General features: G+C 33.2%; 2 protein-coding genes across 2 annotated transcripts in view; one reads left to right on the forward strand and one right to left on the reverse strand.

The window, feature by feature from the left end:
- LOC145312473 (uncharacterized) overlaps nt 1-20,557 on the forward strand; it is a 396,718-nt gene that overhangs the window by 339,894 nt on the left and 36,267 nt on the right. The window lies entirely within an intron of this gene.
- On the reverse strand, nt 108-20,487 carry Ipo9 (Importin 9). Its single transcript, XM_080151671.1, has 23 exons — nt 20,350-20,487; nt 20,021-20,082; nt 19,565-19,684; nt 19,028-19,124; nt 18,621-18,709; nt 17,984-18,108; nt 17,427-17,518; nt 16,873-16,997; nt 16,555-16,657; nt 14,637-14,781; nt 14,235-14,299; nt 13,690-13,784; nt 12,946-13,039; nt 12,349-12,452; nt 11,339-12,047; nt 10,925-11,032; nt 10,353-10,508; nt 9,244-9,366; nt 2,282-2,426; nt 1,568-1,709; nt 1,131-1,230; nt 594-738; nt 108-273 (listed from the first exon to the last, which is right to left on the reverse strand). Exons 1-23 carry the CDS (start codon nt 20,399-20,401, stop codon nt 177-179), a joined length of 3,093 nt encoding a protein of 1,030 aa, XP_080007797.1. The 5' UTR covers nt 20,402-20,487; the 3' UTR covers nt 108-176.

Consider the following 20,557-nt stretch of genomic DNA (forward strand, 5'->3'; position numbering starts at 1 on the left):
AATACGAGAGTTCCATGTTAGCAACCTAAATTGACTATAGTCTTTCCCCTGTCATAATATCCGCGTGTATTCTATATCCATTTCATTAGTTTACTCTATTCCTGTCACCTTGAAAATTAAGTGCCTCATCAAGACTTGATTATGTGAATAGAACAGCTACTCTATAGCTAAGTAGCTTATATTTGAATTTGTTGAATGTGTTGGAGGGTGAGAGCTTCAGTTGGGTTGAGATGGGGAAGGAAATGCTCAAACACTGGCTGGGAGGAAAACTCTCTAAAATTATTAAAAAGTTGGTCAAAAAATTTTGAAATAACGATAGGAGGCAAGGATAAGACAATGGCCGATAAATTGATGTACACTGTACATCCCCAATGATGAAGCACAAAAAATCTGTAGATTATAATTAATGGTTGAAACGTTTGGACACTCAACTGAATGAACCAACAAATCAAAATTTAATAAAAGTCCCCAAAATTGTAAGCCAACCAATAAGAAAACGTAATTATAAAACTTTAGGGATTAGTGTAATAAATAGCTCTTTGTTCCCTCCCTCCCTGTATCAAACTAGAAGTAGAAACAATCATAAATCTAACCTCAGAAAAGAGATGAGATATTTCTTGAGGTCGACAGCATTGATGGGATCAAGCTTGGCATCCGGATCCTCATCTTCATCCTCGAGATCAATCAGTTCAGCTCCTTCGTCTAGCAGGTCTGACAATTCCACTCCATTCTTTCCACCTTTAATAAAAAGTATTTCTACTTTTTTCCTTCGCTAATTAGAAATGTCTTGTTTTAGATAATCAATAAAAACCATCAACTGACTATCAAAGGCCTATTGAAAGTCGAATAATAAATTGATAATATATCATTACGTCTAAAAAAAACTTACAAAGCCTATCTGCAATTAGGAGAAACACAAAACCTACATATCAGGATGGCGCTTATTTCTCTTATTCGTCTATTGGATGTAAAAACTGATGTATCATGGAGATCTAGAATATGTTACTACTTTCAGAACATGCTTTTTATAATGACCAGTTGAGTTGAGTTTTTGTCTTACTTATGCTTCTTATTTTTTTCGATCAATCGTCCTGAAGGGAACTAAGCACAAATCATATAAGATATCTTACCATTGCTACCATTGAGACTACCATCCTGGCTATCTATCTCTCCCTCACTGTCATAATCTTCATCAGAATCATCTTCTCCAAACTCCATCAGGTTGGCAACCTACAACAGGGAACTATTTAGAGTAAGGCAAAGGGGGACAGACATGATTATTACAGCAGGGATCTAAAAGGATAAAACAATGGCTGATAGATTGATGTATATCCCAATTGATGATACACAAAATTACCCTTTCTGTAGATTAAGTTAGTGGTTGAAACGCTTTGACACTTAATGAACAAACCAATTAAAATTCAATGAAAGTTACATATATTTTGTTTTTATATTTTTTCGTTGAAATATAACTAATTGCCAACCTAAAAAAGCCAATGTATGGTGAAAATGTTTGGTGTTTTTTCGATTTCAAATTCATAGTGGCCTCCTGACATCTTCTATTTACCTCCATAAGCAGAAGCTTGGTGAGCTTGGCTAGGAGAGGAACCATGCTGAACTGGGCAGGACGCGAGGCACGGGTGGAACGGGTTCGAGGCCCCGCTGCGTCGTTGAACACTTCGTCACCCTTCACTGTTATCTCATTCAGCCTAATAAATAACAAGGATGACAACATCAAATAAAATTTTAGCTCAACAAATCTTAAAGGCAAACACACAGTGACAAACATAGAATAACAGCACTTTTAATAATAAAGTAATGGAAAATTATTTCAATATATATAGATCAAAATGGTAGTTGCACGAAATGCATTTAAACTTGAAATGAGTGAACTACATATTTTTTCATGTCCATTGCAGGTTTAAACTACATCTATAGGTCATATATTTGGAAGAATTTCAATCTTCTACCACGTAGTTTGAAAATCATATTCTTATGATAGATGCAATTTATATGGCTGGCCTATCTTTAAAAAAAACAGCATGCCGGCAATTTTAGTGGTGTTTAATTGTTTAAAAATTTATTGTAATAAAAAATTATATAAGTTTTTATTTTTAAATTATTCTTGCAATCATTTTCTGAAATGCACTTCATGCAACTATCCCTTTGCGCTTAGTGCCTAATAGTTATAGGAATTTAAAAACATACATCACGTAAGGAAATGATGCCAAATATCTATACAAAATCAACATTTTTGAAATTAACACAAGGACATACAAACCTGTCATCATTGTTGTTGACCCCATACTGGAGCAGCTTGGCAAGGGCCATCAGACTCACTTTAGTCTCATATGATCCAAAGAACATGTGCTGCTTCGAGACCCATTCAGTCATCACAAAATGCAGAGCGGAATTTCCAGTGGGACCTTCACAAAAATGAACATTAAAAAGTATGTTAAAACATATTATATTTATTCATTCCTTTTTCTTTATACTAGCATCTATCTAGAGGTTATGTATTTGAAGGGGTTGAGGGGGAAGAAATTGGTAAAAAAGTATTATAGACAGCTTTCCGCTGATATTTAAAAAATTTAAGATAAAGCCTCGTTTTGTTAGACCCAAGGGGCCAAATACAAAATTGGTATTAATTTTATGATTTTATTTTAATATTCGTGAAAAATTGTCTGTAATACAATTTTTTGAATCATTCAGTTGAGCTTGAGGTGAAAGGTTGTCCTAACCACTCTCCTCCCCTACCCCAACTTATAACTCTTCACCGACTAGATTATCTAGATTTGACCGCCCGCTAACCAGTACAAATACAATTGTAATTAATTCTACAGCTGACTCATCAAGTTTGACCGCCCAACACACATCGAATCTGCTCCACTAGTGAAAAATTTAAGATAAGTTTTTTTTGTGTTTATTTAAAAGTATTGATATTTGTGATATTCATCCTTAGTTTAATATATTAGTGAAGGTAATTAATTTTATTCTTAGTGATTATGACTAATAACATTACCCCTAACTCTAATTCCTCCCTTGAAGGGCAGCGAGAAAATTCCACTACCCCTGCAGATTGGAATAATTTTACTTTTGACCACTTCTCTAAAATAACTGAGACAACGGGAAAAATTAGGGAAGAACTTGATAAGCTAAGTCAATGTAATAGTGGGAAGCCTAGTGAAAAGGCTAAAATCATAGCTCCAATAACCAATTGGTTTATTGAACTAGAATCTAAGATGAATGATTTGTCTAAGTTTGTTTTCGGGTTATCTAATAACCAGAAGACGCTAATTGAAAGAATTGAGAAACTAGAGGCCACCGTAGCTATCAATGTGGCTTCTGGCGACCTTGTGTCTGATATCGAAAGGTCAGCAGGGTATAAAGATTTGTGTAATGAAACCATGCTTGCTTCTCTAAGTAGTAAGGTCCCCAACTTGGATTTAGGCGTTCACATTGATAGGGATTCTGACATTTCTATGATTGAAACGGTGAAGACAAAGCTTTCTTCTACTCTCACCCCTAAAGTTTTATCGGACGTAGTAATCACCCCATTAGCAAAAGAAACATTTGAGAAAAATGAAAAGTTTATCGTTCCAGTATTACTAAAATCCAAAACTAAACAAGGAAAGGCTGCTTTAGATAAGGCTCTAAAGACTAAGGGGTTAGATGTTAACTTTCATTGGCCTAAACAATTGTTTCCTATTATTAAAAGTTTAAGAGAAAAGTACCAAAATGTTAAATCTGAGGACATAGATTTAACCTCTAAGCAAATTCTTATTAGGCCCAGCGCAACCGGAAAATCCATAATGGTTTCTTACAGAACAAGGATAGGTACTAACTGGACATTTTTAGAAAGTTTTAAAACTCCTGCGCCTCAAGCAATGCTTGAAAACACCAAATTCTTGCAACCTTTCTCTAGTAAATATATACAAATGTGAGTAAACAAAATAATCATTGATTTAAAATATTCTTGTCAAAATAATGCATTATTTATATAAACTGCTCCTTTTTGTTGTTACTTTTAAATGGTATATTTACTATAAGTGTGAAATGTTATTCCCCCTTTTACATTCTCCCCCTTCTGCCCTTGGTTGTAATTTACCCCAATTTTATCATCCAAATCTCTACATTGACATTTCTCATAAATTGCAAAAAAATATTTTGAAACATTACACTATGTCTCTTGGTTCAGTTTTATCTTTCAAAAAAGGGCTAAACATTTTTAACTTTAAGAAAAATTATATGTCTTTTTGTAAGCTTTTAGGGGATCCTAAATTTAAAAAGGCGAGGAATTAATATTTGAAGAAGTAATTTTAAGTCCCCCTCCCCCAGGAAACCAGCCTACATCTGGAAATTCTTTTTGCTTAGACAATGTAAAAGTTATAAGCCAAAATATGAACTCGCTAAATTTAAGTTTGGCCTCTCTAGATAAAGATGGTGGGAAGTTTAAAATGAAAATTAATGCAGTTTTAAAAACAAATTCACATATAATTTTACTTCAAGACACGCGTGTGGGTAATAATGTAACATTTCTTAAAAACTATTTAATGATAAGTAAATTCGGAAATTATGATATTTATCTTAATAGCACAAAAGGGGATCGTGGTGTAATCACAATGATAAGGAGAAATTTTTGTCATAAAGTTTATAGAATATTTAAATCTAGGTGTGAAAATGTCATTATCGTTGATTTGCATATAAATAATGAACGAATGCTTATCATTAACTGTTATGGTCCAACTCAATCTCAAAATAAAGATTTTTATTCACTCTTAAAACAAAAAATTGAAAGTATTGGAATTTCTAAGTTTGTTATCTTGGGAGATCTGAACTGTTTAACTTGTGATTTGCCTATAAATTCTAACGTAGTTTTGAATAATTATGAAATTCTTAACATGAGCGCAATACCTAACTTAATTCACACAAAAACTTTAGTTTCATGGATAAGGGATGGATTTATTGTAGACAAATTTAGACTTTTGTATCCAAATTTAAAAACTTATAGTTATATTCCTTTTAGTGAACAAGCTATAAATAGGTCAAGGATTGACCATTGTTTGGCAAGCCCACAATTTAGTCCATTAATCAAAAAAGTTGAATATCCAAATAGGCTATCAAAATATTTTGACCATAAACCTGTCACTTTCTTTGGAAAAAGTAAGAATATCACTAGACCAAAAGTTATTGATAGCTCCCTACTTAATATTGAACATTTATATTCTACAGTAAAATTTTCTGTGTACAGCTTTATGGTTGATAATACAGAACCTCCAAATAAAAATGAATTAACTCTACTAATTAATAGGATTAACATTTTATCTTTGTATATTCAGGGGCTTGAAAAAACGATCTTAAAGCTACCCAATGACAAATTTTGTAAACATTTAATTAAAGTTTATAGTAATGAAATTGAAGAAAACTGTTCACTTTTTCCCAGTATTGAAACTTTTTTATCTTATAACACTAAGTTGGAACCGGACTTAATGTTAGAATGTTTATTAAATGAAATAAAAAATACATGTATATCATCTAAGTCATTTTATGTTAAAACAACAAAGGAGGAAAAAAATAATTTGTCAGATCAATTATCATATTTAAGAAGTATTGGTGATTTTAATTCTGTTAATTTTAAAGAAACTGAGGCAAAACTTTTGGAAATTGAACACAGGGAAAATCTAAGACTTTTGGAAAACACAAATTATTTTAACTTATTAAACCATGAGAAAAGCACTAGAAGCTTTTCTGAACTTTTGAAAAATAAGAACTCTCATGAATCTGTATCTTTGATTAAAGACTACTCAGGGAATATTATTCAAAATGATGATGAGAGACAAAATTTTATTGTTAATCACTTTAAACAACTTTTTAGCACGTCTGTTGAGCCAGAAATTTCTTTTGAAGAATTTTTTGAAAGAAATGAAAATGATCCAATTTTTGACCCTTTTAAATTATCGCAAGAAGATAAATTAAATCTTGAGTTACCTATTCAAATGTCTGAACTGGAAACCGTGCTTAAAAATGCTAATTTAAATGCTGCTGTTGGTTTAGATGGCATACCTATGGCGTCAATTAAACATTTTTGGGATTTAATTAAAGATACAATGTTACATGGTTTTAACTATATGGCTAATAAAGGGGAGTTAAGAGGTATGATGAATATAAGTAGAAGCAATTTGATTCCAAAGGGTGGAGATAAAGATCTTTCTAATATTAAAAATTGGCGTAGCATTGGTATACTTACATCTCCTTATAAACTATATAGTGGAGTTATAAATTTAAGATTAAAACTGTTTTAGATTCCATAATACACAATGCTCAGAAAGCTTATTCCGATCAGTATTTTATACAAGAATGTTTAATAAATGTATATGAACTGCTTTCAAAATCGAACTCCACAAATTCTCCTTTAGCAAGTCTAATAATTGATTTTTCGAGGGCATTTGATACAATAGGAAATACCTACTTACAATCTGTATTGCATTTCTCTAATTTTGGTCCAAAATTTATTTTAATGGTATCTTCTACTTTTAAAAACCGAAAATCTTGTATCTTGACTGATTGCGGTTTAACACAAAATTTTGAAAATAAAATAGGTATTATTCAAGGAGACCTTCCATCTCCAAATTTATTTAAAATTGCAATAAACCCACTCGTTATAAAATTATGTCTAACAAACACTCTTAAAATTCCAAATTCAATTCCTTACAATTTTAACAGAGATGAAAATAAAGTAAATGTAGCAAGTGGTTTTGCAGACGATATGCAAAACTTCATGGAAGTAAAGTCAGAATCTCTCCAAAAATGTTATGATATTTTGACCAGCTTTGGAAAATTATCAAACCTTAAAGTTAACAACTCTAAGACTCAAATTATTATAACTGGTGGGTTACCTTCTTTAGATTTTATAAGAAAAGTTGAGGAACTGAATTTTGAAATTTCAGATAATTTCACAATTTTAGGTCTAAGCTTGCACAAATCTTTAAATGACACTAATTTAATTTGGGATAAAACATTGGCAAAAGTTGTAAAATTGCGCAATTTTTGGAATTTATTCAATCTTAGTATTCCTGGAAGGGTTTCTATTATAAAAACATATTTTTATTCACAATTATCATATCTAGGTTCAATTTTCGAACCAACAGACCAATTTTTAGCAGACTTTGAAAAGTGTGTTGTAGGCTTTCTAAAACAAGGGGGAAGGATTGCAAAGGATAGAATTTTTCTTGACTGTAGCAAGGGTGGGCTTGGCCTGCCTAACCCAAAAGAATTTCTCACTAGTCTTAAAGTTAGCATTTTTTTAAAAGGTCTTAAGGCAAATGATTCATGGGTTAAAGAATTGAGACAATATCTTGCAGATCCCGAAAACCCTTTATCTATACAAATTGATAAAATTATTCCAGAATCTAACCCAATTTTGTACAATCTGGTTAAAGCTTTTTTACGTTTTTGTGATTATTATTGGAAATTTAGTGGAAACATTCTCGCTGCCCAAGTTGTTAATAATCATTTATTCACGGATAATCAAGGAAATATGATCAATAACACTTTCTTCACAATAAACTCATGGTTAAGGTATGGTAATGAACTAAAAAATCTTACCTTAAGTAATTTTATCTCAAACTTTGGCAATGTTTTAAATTATGATGAATTTTGCAGGAAATCTTCCTGTTATGTAACCCCAAATGAATTTATAAGAATGAAACATAATCTAAGGGTATTTTCAAATAGGTGTAAAACAAAATTTTCTCAAAAATCTGTTTCAATATTGGTCTTTATTTCAAAGCCCAATTTGAGAGCAAAAGATTTTAGATACTTCTTAGATATATCCAAATCTATGTTAACTAATTGTCAACCCGTTAAAACTAGAAATACGTGGCTCAGTAATGAAATAGATATAAATAGAGAATCAAGGTTTATGTGCATGTGGCGATTATCCTACCTTCCCATGAACATAAGAGACTTTGCTTTTAAATTATGTAACAATCTTCTTTATTTTAATGCAAATTTATCAAAATTTAGTGACACTAGTCCAGCATGTACACAATGTACAATAGCTTTAAATCTTCCCACCCCTAGAGAAACTTCTTGTCATTTTTATCTTTATTGTTCATCAAATACAGAATTACTTTTAGAATATTTTAACACTTTTCTTTACCAATCTAATATAACATGGGTTGCCAATTATGTTCTCTTGGGAGCACCGTCTAATATACCATTCTATAAAGCTATAATAATCAATACAGAAATTATTATTTCAGCTTGGTTTCTTTTTGAATGTAGAAATAAGAAAATTAAACCTGTATTGTCAATGTTAAAAGAGTTTTTAAAGAATTTTAGAGCAATAGTTATGCGTTTTCCTAAATATCAGAATGCGTATAATAAGTGGATAAGAGGATAAAAGGGTTAGTGTTATTACAGGGCCATTAAGAAAATCTGTTTGTTAGTTTTTGTATCTCTTTCTTAATATCGGTCAATATTTCTTTCAACTATGAATTTTTTCTAACTTAAACTTTCATTCTTTTTTTTCTTCAGTTTCTTAAGCTGACGGCTCAGGGTAAACAGATAATCAGGATAACCAAAAATCCTTGTGTTAATGAAAAAGATGCCATTGCCCTCACTTTGACTAGACGAGAAATTACCAGCACTCAACACATCTTCAAAGAAGACGGAACACATGAAAGAAACCAAATTTATTTTTATATAGTAATTGTAAATAATTTAAATTTTATATTTTTAGTAATATTTTTGTGATTTTATGTTTATAAACTGATTAAAAACCAATAAAATACGTAATAATAATAATAACAATGCAATGCATGATATTTTTTGTATGACTAAGAACTGGTTCTAATCCATCGGATATTTATTGGTTTCAAAGCTATACTGGAAAGTATTTTATATTGACTATTTATCTCCTTATCTATTAAAGCATCAATCTTATCATCTATCCAACTATCTATCTGATTATCTATCCAACTATCTATCTGATTATCTATCCAACAATCTATCTGATTATCTATCCAACTTTCCATCTGATTATCTATCCAACTATGTAACTGAACACTATGTAACTGATTACTATCCAACTATCTATCTGATTATCTATCCCACTATGTACCTAACCTGGGACACTAGATAGAAAGTTAAGAACTGCATCCAACTAACTCTGATCATCTATCCAACTATCTATCTGAATATATATCCGATTATCTATCCAACAATATCTATGTATCTAACCTGGGACACTAGATAGAAAGTTAAGAACAGCATCCAGCTGAGAATGAATGAGCTGAGCGTATACAAGGATAAGACTCTGAGCAACACTCAATGTTTCTGATCTTTGGAGCTTCGACAATACAGCCTGCAGTAGGAAATTAACTTGTAAGTTATGTGTTATTAAGATCTCAAAAATGGCTAGAAAGCAAAATGCTACTTTGGTGATATCAAAAAATAAGCTCTTAAAATTTCTTAAACATGCCTAAATAAAAGACTATAGCCGCACAATGAGAGATTTTGAAATTTTTGTCATTTGTTCAATTCAATATTTCTTTAAGCATAAAAAATCTTAGATAGACAAACGAACAAAAAGAGTTATAGAGTGGATGATAAGCTGTCAGAAGAAAAAAAGAAAGAGAATATGCAAGAAATACTTTGAATAAAAACCTTTATGAAAAATAATATTTGTGTCTTTTGAAGCTTGGTACACAGACTGACAGACCAAGTTAAGGGGGGGGGGGAGTTCTGACACATTTGCGTAAACCTGGTGTATAGGCTTTATCTTTGGACTGAGAGGATAGGTTATTAGGAATAAAATCATTCTTATATGATGAATTTCCCCCAGATTTAAGATTTTTTTGGATAGGCCTCCAGGTTCCGGAGCTCCAGGCCTCCAGGTGGTCTCTCAACTACACATGAAATTTTTTTTTTTTTAAGAGTTAGATGTCAGCTTATGAGACAAAATGTGTATGTTTTTTCTTCAAATCCTGGAACCTGGAGGCCTGTCCAAAAAATCATAAATCTGGGGGAAATTCATCATATAAGAATGATTTTATCCCTAATAACCTATCCTCTCAGTCCAAAGATAAAGCCTATACACCAGGTTTACGCAAATGTGTCAGAACTCCCCCCCCCCCCTTATAAAATTGGTGTTCATTGGTAGAGGGTATAATCAACAAAATTTTAATAATCTATCTTAAATAAAAGCTAAGAAAATGACATTTTTTCTTGGTATAGCGTTACAGACGATCTGGCGGACAGACAAAGTGAATAATAAGGTAGCCTCACTCATAAAATGCAAAATTAATTATCATCTTTATTTCAAGATTTCATTTTATAGTTAATTTATTCCTTAAGCAGTAGATCCAGATTATCTCCAAGTCTATCCCCAGTTTTTCTAATCAAACAGGTCACCAAACGGCCGACAAACGTGGCGGACGACTCAACGCCCGCCGGATTTAGCAGATGGCCGGCCACACTCACAATATGCTGCAGTCCGGTTTTGCCTGGGGAGGTATATAATTTTTAGCGCAAAATAATTGAAGGGATAAATGCAGGGTGAGGGAATTTGTAACACTTTTTAAATCCAAAACTAAAAGTAAAAGGAACTCATATAAAAAGAGAGTTACATCACTAAAATTTGGCATTACAGTTGCAAAAGTTACAATGTGGAATTGTGAAGAAACTGCTTCGGGAGCGACGTTCTCGCTGAAAAACGTCGTTTCCTGACGATTTTTTTTACTTTTCTGACCAAATTAGAAAACCTTGAATCTCATAAAATTTCCCTTATATTTTCACTTAATATTTTAACATGTTAATATTTTTTGGCGAAAGACGACCTTTCTTCATTGTTTAACATTGTATCTCTTTACTTGCTTTTTCCTAATTTATTCTTAATTATGGCACTAAAAACGCTATTTGCCTGATGGGTCCACAAAGTTTGAAATCTGTTCAGGGGAGGCTGAGATATAGGCGCGTAGACACTCCCCACCACTCTGGAGGATAGAGTTGTCATCAGTTGATAGGGTCACCTAGCCAGTTACATATTATTTAATAAGGATGCAATCAATAGATAGTGCCTAATTGTTCTAGAAATTAATATTCCAACTTTAAAATTTTTATAAAATTGGTTTACTAACTAGGATTAAATAAGTTTAAAGTTAGTGATTGGAAGGAAACAAATTCTCCAGGTTTAAAGTCATCATGACATCTCCAAAATCATGAATCTAAGCTGAATGCAGCTTATAGGAGAGAATGTTCTATACATGCAGAATGTTATACATGTTGTAACGAAAATGCATTTAAGTTTAAAACTTTCTCAAATATTATGTTTATTCCTGAATAACAGCTGGGAAGGCAATCTGAATGAGATGATCAGACAAAGGCAACGGGGAGGACCTGATCAAGGTCTCCAACACATCCATGGCTACGCTCTTTAGCCCAGGGAACTGGTTTGTAGAGTTCAGAATAGACACAATCGTCGGGATGAGGCGGGTCTGCAGGGAGATTACACACTCGGGGTTCTTGGACAGGATCTTGAACAGATCTTGGGACAAACCGATGATTAGAGGATCACTACTGTATTTTAGAAATATGGCTATGGCCAGTGGGGCCACTTTGGCCTCTTGAGAGGCGGTAAACTTTTGATCGCAGTCCAGGACAACTGCAAGGTTTTCTAGAATTAATCCGAGGATTTCTGATGACTGGCTGAAGTTTGCAGCCATGTTTACAAGGCCGTCAACTAGCGCAGGCAGCAGGGGGACGAGTAAACTTGCTAACGAGACATTTCCGGTTTCCCCGGCAGTTTTGAGATGATCACAGAAGCCCCAAATTGCGCGCACGGCAGAGATGCGCACTGGGTGAGGTTGATCCTGCGCAAGGCCGCGCACAGTTCCCTCCAGGAAAGCGGTCATCATCTCGGTGGACTGGTACTTGGGAAACTTGGAGGCCAGCCACAGGCAGCGGCCCAGCAGGAAGGGGTGGACAGGGCTGTTCATGTCGGCTAGCACCACGTTGGTCAGGAAGTTGGTGATGTCAAAGTTAACCTTGCCACAGGGATAAAGGGATAAATAAAATTATAAGACCAAGATAATTTTTCAATATTAGAAGACTGTTTGAGGAAATAGAACTTGTTATTTAGATCATGTTAACATTTCTTTAAAAGTTTTTATTGTGCATCTTAAAGTTTACGAAAATGTGCAATAAGTAAATGTAATATATGCATTCTTGTAACATATTTCTATGAAAGTATAAATATCATGCTTACATTTTTAAAACTACATTTGGAAAATACTAAAAATTTACAGAATTTTTATATTAATGATTCATTATCCGCGTAACCCTGACCTTTCCCTCATCAATATGCCGCTCCATGGACACGACTGTTGACCCCAAGGCTAACATCACGGCCTCGTGGATTTTCCACCATTCTTCATTTCCTACACTTCTAGCCTGGTTCATGGGTATACTTGGATTTTAATTCAAATAATGATTCATCTATGTTAATATGTCAAAATAATCAGTTGATTTACATTGTGTAAGACCCAACACATCCCCACTGCACCTCACAAATTCTTAAGTTGAAACCTTTTGAGTGAATTAAAATGTTGAATGTTGGTTTATTTATTTGCCAATATCTCCCCCATTTATATTGTTTTTATTTTACTTTACTTTTATTCATAAATACATATTAGAGTAAAACAAAAGAGGGGGAAGGGGTTAAAAAACTGTATGTCCCCACCCCTTGGACCCTGTGCCAACTTTTAATTGTGTTTTGAATATCAGCCAATAGCGTCGCAAATATTAACATAGCCAAGTCGCTACAATGAGAAGAAAGCAATTTGCTCGCAGACGAAAAAGGTCCCCAACACTGAATCCAGTTTGTTGTCTCTTTTTTACATTAGTTTTAATATGTTTTAATATACAAAAACAAGAGCATCCATTCCTGAGCAGCTTCTGTGAGATGCTTCTCTATGATTTGGCATAAACTTATACAGCAGTCTGATTCAAACTCACGGAATAGTGCCATCAAAAGATCCTTAAAAACAGTAGGTAGTAGGTATTGAATTTCTAAATTTTTAAATATTAATCGAACCATTTGTCTGCTTTTGTGTACTAGATAATTTTCAACTAATTACACATCATTGATGTAGTTAAATTTTGCCGCTTATCAACAGTGTCTTTGAGTCCAATCTACTTTCAGCCATAAAAAGAATTAAACATGTGTCATTTGATGGAATACCTTGGCTTATAGAATTGAACTTATATATCAGATAAAGAATATGTAATTAAAGGGTTGATTAAATGACATTACGGAAGCTCTAAGAATGTTTAAATGGTATACTTACCTTTATATATATTTTGAAGCAGTTATTCTGCAATTACTATAAAATGTCACACCCCAAACGTAACATAAACTATTTTCTAGTATCGCTTCGAAACCGATTAATATCTGGTGGATTAGAACCGGTTCTCAGCCATACTAAAATGATGTACAGCATCGTAATGTATCCATTTTTTCTACGAATATAAAAATACCTATACAAAAATAAAATTTAAGTCAGTTTTTTTAGCTAGTGCCTTTGGTTTCTCACGGCTTAAAAAGCTGGTTTTAATCTTATAATTGTATATTGTATATCCGAGGAAAGTTGTTTATAATACGATGCGACAAACAACATTAGTCTTTACCTGAGCACTGATCCTGACCGAGTAGGCGAAGGAATCCTCATCCTCATCCTCCACAAAGCTGTCCGGGTTCTCACTCCACTTCTGACACTGCTCCTCTGAATATTAGTGTTCTTATTATTCTATGGAAGATTCTGTGATTTCTGATTTAAGGTACAAAACATGATGAAATACACTAGGAATATTTAATAAATATTTTCCTTTATTTTTTCTTATTCGTTGGCTTAATAGACTTGGGGACTTTATAAAACTTTGATTGGTTGGTTTATTGCGTTGAGTGTTCAAACGTTTCAACCACTAATTTTACGCCACAGAAGGGGTAATTTTGTGTTTCATCATTAGGAAGTACATCAATTTAGGGGCCATTGTCTTATCCCTTAAGATTCCTGCTGAAAATACTAATCCAAAATCACCAAAAGTGGTAAACCCACGAAACTTTGACTGCAAAATTGCCAACTTACGCACGATTTTTATTAGGACAAAAAAACATTCTATCACTTCATCCAAATATGTTTTTCTTTTCTTCAAAAAGCATAAAAAAAACTCACCTGTTATTTGCATGTATATGACAATGTAGTATATTAGATCCGTCAATCCAGACTTTACAGCTGGCCTAAAAATAAACAAAATTTATTTTCATCATATAAAAACATATTCTACATATTCGGGACTGTAGCGTAAAACGTTGCGCATCCGGTCGACGTGCGTTGGAGAGTTGATTGTTTCGAATCTCGACCAAAACCAAGTACTAACCTAAGATGTTAAAAGTGTATCTACTGCTGCTATGACATTAATCAGATTAAGATTTCAAGACAAAAGTCGAAAATAATACAGTTGGTTAACTGCAGAATTTAAAAATTGCGCACATAAATGATAGATAAGTTCATCCTTTTTCTACAAGGCAATACATGCTAACCCTATTATTAACAGTAATGATAATATTGATTTACCTAAACTTTTTGCTCTCGACCATGGCATCAACAAAGTCAAATATTGCGAACATGAGGGCCTCGAACCCGAGCACCTCGCCGTCACTGTCAACACACTCATCCTCTCCACCTCCCTCGTTCACCACCTCTCTCACATACTTCTCAGCTAAACAAAATAAGGAAGTTTACGCAGGGCTCTGAGGGTATAAGACAATGACCGATAATTTGATGTACATCCCAATTAATGATTCACTAAATTACAACTTAAGTAAATTACAATTAGTGGTTAAAACGTTTGAACACCCAACTAATGAACCAACCAATTAAAATACAATAGAAGTACCAAAAGTTGTAAGGCCAACGAATAAAACTAGTGCATTAAAAGCCCAATGTCCCCTCCCTCCCTGATGTTTACGTCAGCTTTCAGGATTAAAAATATTTTTACTTTTCAATGGCTTTTTAAGCCTTCATATCAACCGACATATAAAACTTATTTGATAGCTCACTAAAAAAAATAACTTGGGCATCCATTAATAATACTTGAAGATGTGAGTGTGGCCCAGACAGGAGAAAGTATCTGGAGCATCCATTAATAATACCTGAAGATGTTAGTGTGGCCCAGACAGGAGGAAGTATTTGAGGCATCCATTAATAACACCTGAAGATGTGAGTGTGGCCCAGACAGGAGGAAGTATCTGGAGCATCCATTAATAATACCAGAAGATGTGAGTGTGGCCCAGACAGGAGGAAGTGTTGTAGTCGAAATGACACTGAAAGTATCAATTCCCTTTTTTATCAATATTTAGTAATCTAAACATCTGACTGCATTATTTGCTCTTATTTGACATATGTGTTATTATATTATATGTTTTGTATGAACACTGTCATATTAATTCACCCTTTTCAAATAAGCTCGATCTAGATTTTTGTGTTTAGATTCTGGTTTTTACAACCCTTTCTTTTTCAAAGTTTAAATGTACAAATTTTCTTGTTTCTTCAAACTTGTTTTGTTCCAACTCATTTGTACTTGACTACCCCCCCCCTCTCTCTGTTACATTGTAATATTTCTATTCAATATTATTTCAGTCAATTGTTCAGTTGTCTCTTGAGAATTAATGTTTCAACTTCAATAATTCAGTGATTTTAGTTTAATTCTCTTTATTTAAATTAATATAATAAATAATTCAAGTTTACTTTACTTTCATTTTGTTTCTTCTTTTAAAGTAAAAGCAAATATTTTCTTTTTTATTTAAGAGTCAACTATAGTTAATGTGTTTCAGACCTTTGTTAATTATGTAATAGTTATGCTTTACTTGTGATCCTAAAGGACAAAGCTATGGTGACGTCCCCGGAGTGTCAACCCTTTTTTATGGTTTTTCTTTTGGCGAATCTGGCCTCTTTCTGGTCTAATGCCATAACCTTCATGAGGAATTCGACACTTAAGATCCTATGCTTTGTGCCTTTCAACCCATGACGTCTGAAGTAAGAAACTTTTTCATAAGAAACCCTCTAAAAGAGTATTAGTAATCTAGTCAATTTAATTTTAATTGTAAAACTTAAGTGATTTTAGTTTTTTAAATTTAGTTCTTAAATTTTTCATTTTTTATATATAATTTACCTTTTACTAATTGTAATGTTTTTTAGGTAAATTATATTACCGTTCAAATAACGAGTAATGATTTTGCAGAAAAAGATGTCTTCCATTTTCTTCCCACAGATAGCTGTTTCAAGTTCCCCCCCCCCCCCCTTTATAGTTCAAAATACTGGCCCTCTTTATTCTGGCCTAGTACAGGAAGTATCTGGAGCATCCATTAATAATACCAGAAGATGTGAGTGTGGCCCAGACAGGAAGAAGTATCTGAAGCATCCATTAATAATACCTGAAGATGAGAGTGTGGCCCACACAGGAGGAAGTATCTGGAGCATCCATTAATAATACCTGAAGATGTGAGTGTGGCCCAGACAGGAGGAAGTATCTGGGGCATCCATTGCGACATTTGTTTGGGAACATTCTTGATTAACACAGTCAAGGCTTTCACAACCTAGAAATTACATCCTTATAATAAAGTAAAAAGATTTATGTCTGTGTGTACCGAAGGATCTCAGTAATCGCTGAACCGATAGAGATATCCCTTACAATGTAGCTTTTGAAACGTCACATCAACCCTCCCAAGAAAACTCTGCAACTTTTGGTTCTGGAAGTTTTTAGACTCGACTTGAACCAATCACCTCCTTGACGACTATCATTCGTGTCTACCTGGGTCTTAAGGCCAGTGTCTGAGTTATGTGAGTCCTGAACAGCCAGGGAGGAGACCAGGGCCTCGGAAAAGGTCGACAGAAAGGGGTTCAATAAGGTCTTCTGGAGGCTTTTGTTTACCTCACCTAGAAATGTAAGTTGAATATGAGTGGATATATTGACAGGTGAAAATTTGTTGTCAACAACATGGACCTTATTTATTAATCAGTTCTTTCATCTCAGTAACGATTAGTTTTCATAACTTTGAGGGCAATATAACTCACCTTTATAAGGAAAGGCCTATTTTTTCAAAATACAATTTTTCACATACAAATAATATTTATTTATCGAATCATATCCTAGACACCTTTTTCGCAGATAGTAAAATAAAGATTAAATAAAATATGAAATCCAATTTTGTTGGCCCAGATAGACCGAATCCCTGGCTAACAAAACATGGATTGATGTATCATTATTTTATCTTATTATCGTGGAAAATCGTATATAATACGGCTATACAGTATAATTCTGACCTAGCGGTTGTTCAAGACATACTAGAAATATATATTACTGACCTATAGTACAAATCATACTAGTAAGGGTGGTGAATATTTCCACAGCACGGGATCGAGTCCCCACGGTGTATCTTTCCGTCTCACAGAATATTCTAGAGAAAATTAAATTAGGAATTTTTCAACAACAATGTCTATTTAGAAATACTAGCGGCTGCGCCCCCATCATCTTTGGACTCTGAGTTTTAATGTATAGAGGGAACGACAGAAAAAAAAGCCAAAAACCATCCCAAGACTCAATCTAAAAGTTCAATAGTTTAAAATCATCACAGAACCTATGTGAAGCTTCTCTGAAAGGGTTCAGTAGTTATGGAAATCTTAAAATACAGAAAAAAAACACCTTACTACTTTGTATATTAGGATATACATTATTTTCTCATACGATCTTAAAAAGCTTTTGGACCAAGAGAGTAAATAACTGAATGTTATTTTTCATTGCTTTTGCCTAGGGAATCTTCACAATAAAATCCAACCATCTATCTCAATTATCAGACGAGAAAATCAAATAATATAAATACGAGCGTGGACACATGCGTGCGCAAAGTTTATGTTTAGTTAACCTGTAGATGTCAGGTAGAATTACTGGGGCAACAGTAGGTATTTGAGAATCTGTCAAGTCACGTGACAATTCCTTCAGCACCCTAACTGCTCCTTGCACGGCGAACTCGTCTGTTCCTTTTATTGCCTATAAACACACGAATAAGTTTTCATAATAAATTGGTGGCATTTTGTACTTTAATTATTGAGAATTGATAGTATTAAAGATTTAGGTCACAATTACTTGTATCTTTTGAAGGTTAATAATTTTAAGGTACTTTTGCATATTAAAATTTTTGGTAATCCTCTTAGAAATATTTTTGTTCAATTTTGAAATTTTAATAAATTTTAGTTTTGAAACTTAAGAAACTGTTTTTGAACATGAAAAATACGTTTACAATGTCTATCACATACATATAAGTTTAATGACTTATTGAGCCATAAATAGTATTGGTATAACCAACAACAGAATTAATTCACAACAAAAAATTTTATAATTTTAGCTGTTTTTTGGGGGTCTACCTTAGTATTATTATTAAGACTTTCTTTCAAAATCAGCTGAAATTACAATTTTTTTCGCGAATTTTAAGTTATTGGTTAGAGCAATTGATATGGTTAGTTATTATAGCTGATATTAAAGGCTGATAATATAATTCGAACCTGCATTAGAATATCAAAGAGCTGAGGCCAGTGGTCTGGCCAATCCCAATGGGCTATGGCCGCCAGGGAGAAGGCGACAGTATTCCGCACTAAAAACAACAAACATTGTAAGTGTTTAAAATATCAATCTAACATAGAGAAATTTAAAACATATTTTTTTCTATGTATATCAAAACATAACTACAATAATGTTTCACAATATTAGTTATGTCTTTTTATAATAAAAAATACTTTCTTTTAGAATGACTGGAATTATTTTAGGATTCTTTAAGCAAAAAATGAAAATCATGTAATCAAAACAGCCATAATGCGCAAATTTCGTATAGACAGGCATGTATAAATCCTAAAGCTTTGGAACATAATATTTCTCAGTTAAAACGCTATGTTTAAAGTCTTAACAATCCTACCTTTGCTGATAGATTCCTTCAGTCCCATAGGCAGCATCTGTCTAATCATGGCCTTGGCATTAGGAGTTGTCTCGGGAGCACGGAACTTTTCTCCATCCTAGCCAACAAATTAATTTTGATTAAAAATGAGTGGGGGGGGGGGGGGAATGTGGGTTCGAATCTCGGCCCAACACCGAACCATAACTAAAGATTTTAAAAATAATTCTTTTGATGCTGCTATGTCAGGTACACGACTTTAATAGTAAGAGTATTCTTGGCACCAAAACTCATTGCCATACAAAGTTAGGACTTCCAGACAAAGAATGTGCAATCAAAAGGTGGTTGTCTGTATAACGTTTTATCGCATATTCGTGCACTTCATAAGAAGATTTAGTTCAGCTATACATTAAAAAAAGAATTATTGAAAATCCAATATTTTTTTCAATGTGCAAAAAATTAATGATATGACGGGGTCTGCTATATTAAAATTTCTTTTGCAATTAAAACGCTATATGTTTTTTTTAAATCATTACTGCCATATTGACAATGAAACTTTACCTGGGACCAGTGAGAGTCAATGTATTGTCTAAGGAGCACAGCTGCTAGTTGACGGATTGACAGAGAACATTCATTGTCCAGGGTCATTTGACACAACAGTACTCCAAAGTCATCTGTTACCTAAAGATTAAAGAATTTGATTACTTTAGACTTTTAAAAGTGTTAGAATATTCAGAATAGTTTAATTTTTGTAAGTTAGGATGAAATAACTAATAAAAGTTCGATTTCTAAAGATATTTCTTAGTTACTAAAATAGTTACTAGCGGCTACGCCCCTAGAGGCCTCTATTGGCACTTGTAATGTTTTTTTTCTTCTTTCAAATATGTAATTATTTTCTATGTTGCGTTCAAGTCTACGAATATAATACGATACATGAATTTTCAGTGTGGCTTAGAACTGTTTCAAGCACAGCGGATATTAATCGGTTTCGAAGCCCTACTGGAAATAAATTTATACCTCTAAAGCTTTGATTTGTTCCTCTGCCTGTGCCCTACTTCCCTGATCAGGGCTCATTAGACCTAAATATTATGCAAAATAAATGCTGAGATCTAAAGGGATAAGACAAAGGCCAAAAAATTTATGTACATTTCTAATGATGATACACAAAATTATCCCTACTGTAGATTATAATTAGTGGTAGAAACGTTTAACCATTCAGTTTAATGAACAAACCCATCAAAATCCGTTAAAGGTCTCCAAGGTTGTTATGTAAACGAATGAAAAATGTTATTCTGAGGACTAGTGTAATAAACAGACCAATTCTCCCCTCCCTTCCTGCTGTATACCTGTAACAGTCTCCAGAAGAGCCTGGCGCAACCCAGCATCGACCTCAACCATTTTCACCTCTCTCTATCTCTGAAATATTCATTTTAATTTATTTTACATATTTAAACGCAGATGATCTGGAAAATGTAGATTCTACGAATATTACCAAAATTGATTAAAATATTATGAAATCATTTAATACTTATAAATTAAAGTTGATTCACAGAA

Source organism: Acartia tonsa, chromosome 1 (genome assembly GCF_053477335.1).
Source record: "Acartia tonsa isolate MP-2025a chromosome 1, ASM5347733v1, whole genome shotgun sequence".
NCBI lineage: Eukaryota > Metazoa > Arthropoda > Copepoda > Calanoida > Acartiidae > Acartia > Acartia tonsa.

What these genes read in the sequence shown, in the direction of transcription:
- Ipo9 (XM_080151671.1), bottom strand. Translation starts at nt 20,401, where the DNA reads ATGGTTGAGGTCGATGCTGGGTTGCGCCAGGCTCTTCTGGAGACTGTT. An exon ending in AACAAATCAAAGCTTTAGAG is followed by an intron (nt 19,685 to 20,020) that starts GTATAAATTTAT and finishes TTTAATCTTTAG; the next exon opens with GTAACAGATGACTTTGGAGT. An exon ending in GGCCACACTCACATCTTCAG is followed by an intron (nt 14,782 to 16,554) that starts GTATTATTAATG and finishes TATTTTGTTTAG; the next exon opens with CTGAGAAGTATGTGAGAGAG.